Source organism: Penaeus vannamei, chromosome 27 (genome assembly GCF_042767895.1).
Source record: "Penaeus vannamei isolate JL-2024 chromosome 27, ASM4276789v1, whole genome shotgun sequence".
Taxonomy (NCBI): domain Eukaryota; kingdom Metazoa; phylum Arthropoda; class Malacostraca; order Decapoda; family Penaeidae; genus Penaeus; species Penaeus vannamei.
In genome coordinates, this window is record NC_091575.1 from 15,366,276 (window position 1) to 15,368,775 (window position 2,500).

The window sequence follows — 2,500 nt, forward strand, 5'->3', positions numbered from 1 at the left end:
TGGTCTCCATGCTGTAATTTTACTTACAAACTTGCTTTCATGCTAAAGATAAGAAACAAGGGTTGGGAAGTTTATGTAGTTTTATAGAAAAAAAATACGGTTCCTTAAAAATGATTTCATATCAATGAAAAATTCCTTAATGCAAAAATTGTAATGATAATAACAATACCAGTATTAATAGTAACAATAATAATGATAATGATAATAATAATAACAATAATAAACAAAATCAATAAAGATAGAAATGATATTGATGATAAAATAATAATGATTATTATAACTAATATACGTTTTATTCGCAACTTATATTCATCGAAGAACTTTCATATAAAGAAAATGAGTATCAATTGCAAACATGTTAACTTACAAATGCTAAGGTAAAGAAATAGTTGAGGGAGAAATAGTACTATTCGGAATCTAGTTTTAATATATATATATATATATATATATATATATATATATATATATATATATATATATATATATATATATATATAGCTTTCTCATACACACGCGCGCCCGCACGGATACTTAGACGCACACACACACTCTGTCTTTCTCTAACATACACATAGACTACACACGCATACACACATACACACTCTATTTCTTTCATCTAGGTCTATGCTTGTGTATATGTTTGTCTGTGCATGCAATAAAGTGTGTGTGTGTGTATGTACACACACACACACACACACACACACACACACACACACACACACACACACATATATATATATATATATATATATATATATATATATATATATATATATATATATATATATATATATATATAAGTGTGTGTGTGTGTATTTATATATATATTGTATCTTTCTCTCTCTCTCTCTCTTGATATATATATATATATATATATATATATATATATATATCTATATATATATATATATATATATATACATATATATATATATATATATATATATACATAGATATATATATATATATATATATACATATATATACATATACATGCACACATTGTATATAAATATATACATACATATATATACATGCATACATACATGCATATATATATAAATATATATATATATATATATATATATATATATATATATATATATATATATATATATATGTATATATATATATATATATTTATATATATATATATATATATATATATATATATATATATATATATATTGCATACTTAATTCAAGTGACAAGTTAAATTAAACGCTAAAGCTTTACGCTAAAAGACCAGCCTGTTGTTCTCCGGTCTTTCGATAAAAATGTTTGTTGAAGAATTTCCATCTTGGAAGACTTCAAAATTTGTACTTTCGTTCTCTTTATCTCTTTTATTTGATTTTGGCATTCTCACGGTTGTCATTACTGCCGTTGTTTTTGTTCTCACTTTTGTTACTAGCAATATTATTAAAATCAGTATTGGAAGTATAACACTGTCAATATGATCACTGCCAAAACTATTATAATTGATTTATCATTCGCATTTTTATGACATCTGTTTCTGTTATCATGAGTAATAATAGTGATTATTATAATAATAGCAATATTAGGATGATAATAATGATTAATCTAATTATGTGAATAATGATGATAATGAGAGTAATGATAAATTATCATTATTGCTGTTATTATTATCGTTATTGTTACCATTATCATTATCATCACCATCATTATTATATTTATGATTTTTATCCACATTATTACTATAAATATTATAATCATTATCATTATATTGATCCCTTTCATTGTTATCGTTATCATCATTCTTACACACACACACACACACACACACACACACACACACACACACACACACACACACACATATATATATATATATATATATATATATATATATATATATATATATACATATATATATATATATATATATATATATATATATATATATATATATATATTACATTTGAAATTATGGAATTTTCAACAATCAGTGATAAATAAATAATTATTTCCATTACTTTAAAGTAAAAATTATGCAAAAAATGGAAGATAAGCATTGTTAAAAACATAATTAACGAACTGAATTCCAGTTTATTAACAGTTCTGCAGAGGAAATTTGAAGCCTTTCGGGTATCATTTTTCCGCGGTGTCCAGGCAAGCAGACTTAACAAACCAGTTCGAGGTCTTTTGGGAAGCAACAAAGTGGAGTATATAAGTTCGGTTTGGGCTTCGCATGACACTTACAGCCTACTTAGCAGTCATGAAGATTGTAAGTCCTTCGTTTATACATAATAATTGAACAGTTATATAAAAAAGAGCAGGTGACTGTTCCTGTTATAATTCTTTACACACGCATACACAGACATAATACACACACACTTGATAGAAAATTAAACATTAATATTAATATGCATATTGATAAACACTTTCTGATTAATTCCAATGAAATGACCTAATTTCATGCACCAGCGTTAAAGATTTCTGTATTTCTTTCTCTTTTGTGAGTAATAAATTATCACATCAC

The 2,500-nt window shown here is 24.4% G+C and overlaps 1 protein-coding gene across 1 annotated transcript in view; it reads left to right on the forward strand.

The window, feature by feature from the left end:
• The first annotated feature begins 2,219 nt into the window (after positions 1 to 2,219).
• LOC138866899 (cuticle protein AM/CP1114-like) overlaps positions 2,220 to 2,500 on the forward strand; it is a 1,102-nt gene continuing 821 nt past the window's right edge. The window contains exon 1 of the mRNA XM_070140864.1: positions 2,220 to 2,245. Within this exon, the coding sequence (XP_069996965.1) occupies positions 2,237 to 2,245 (9 nt within the window). The 5' untranslated portion in view covers positions 2,220 to 2,236. The remainder of the gene's footprint in view (positions 2,246 to 2,500) is intronic.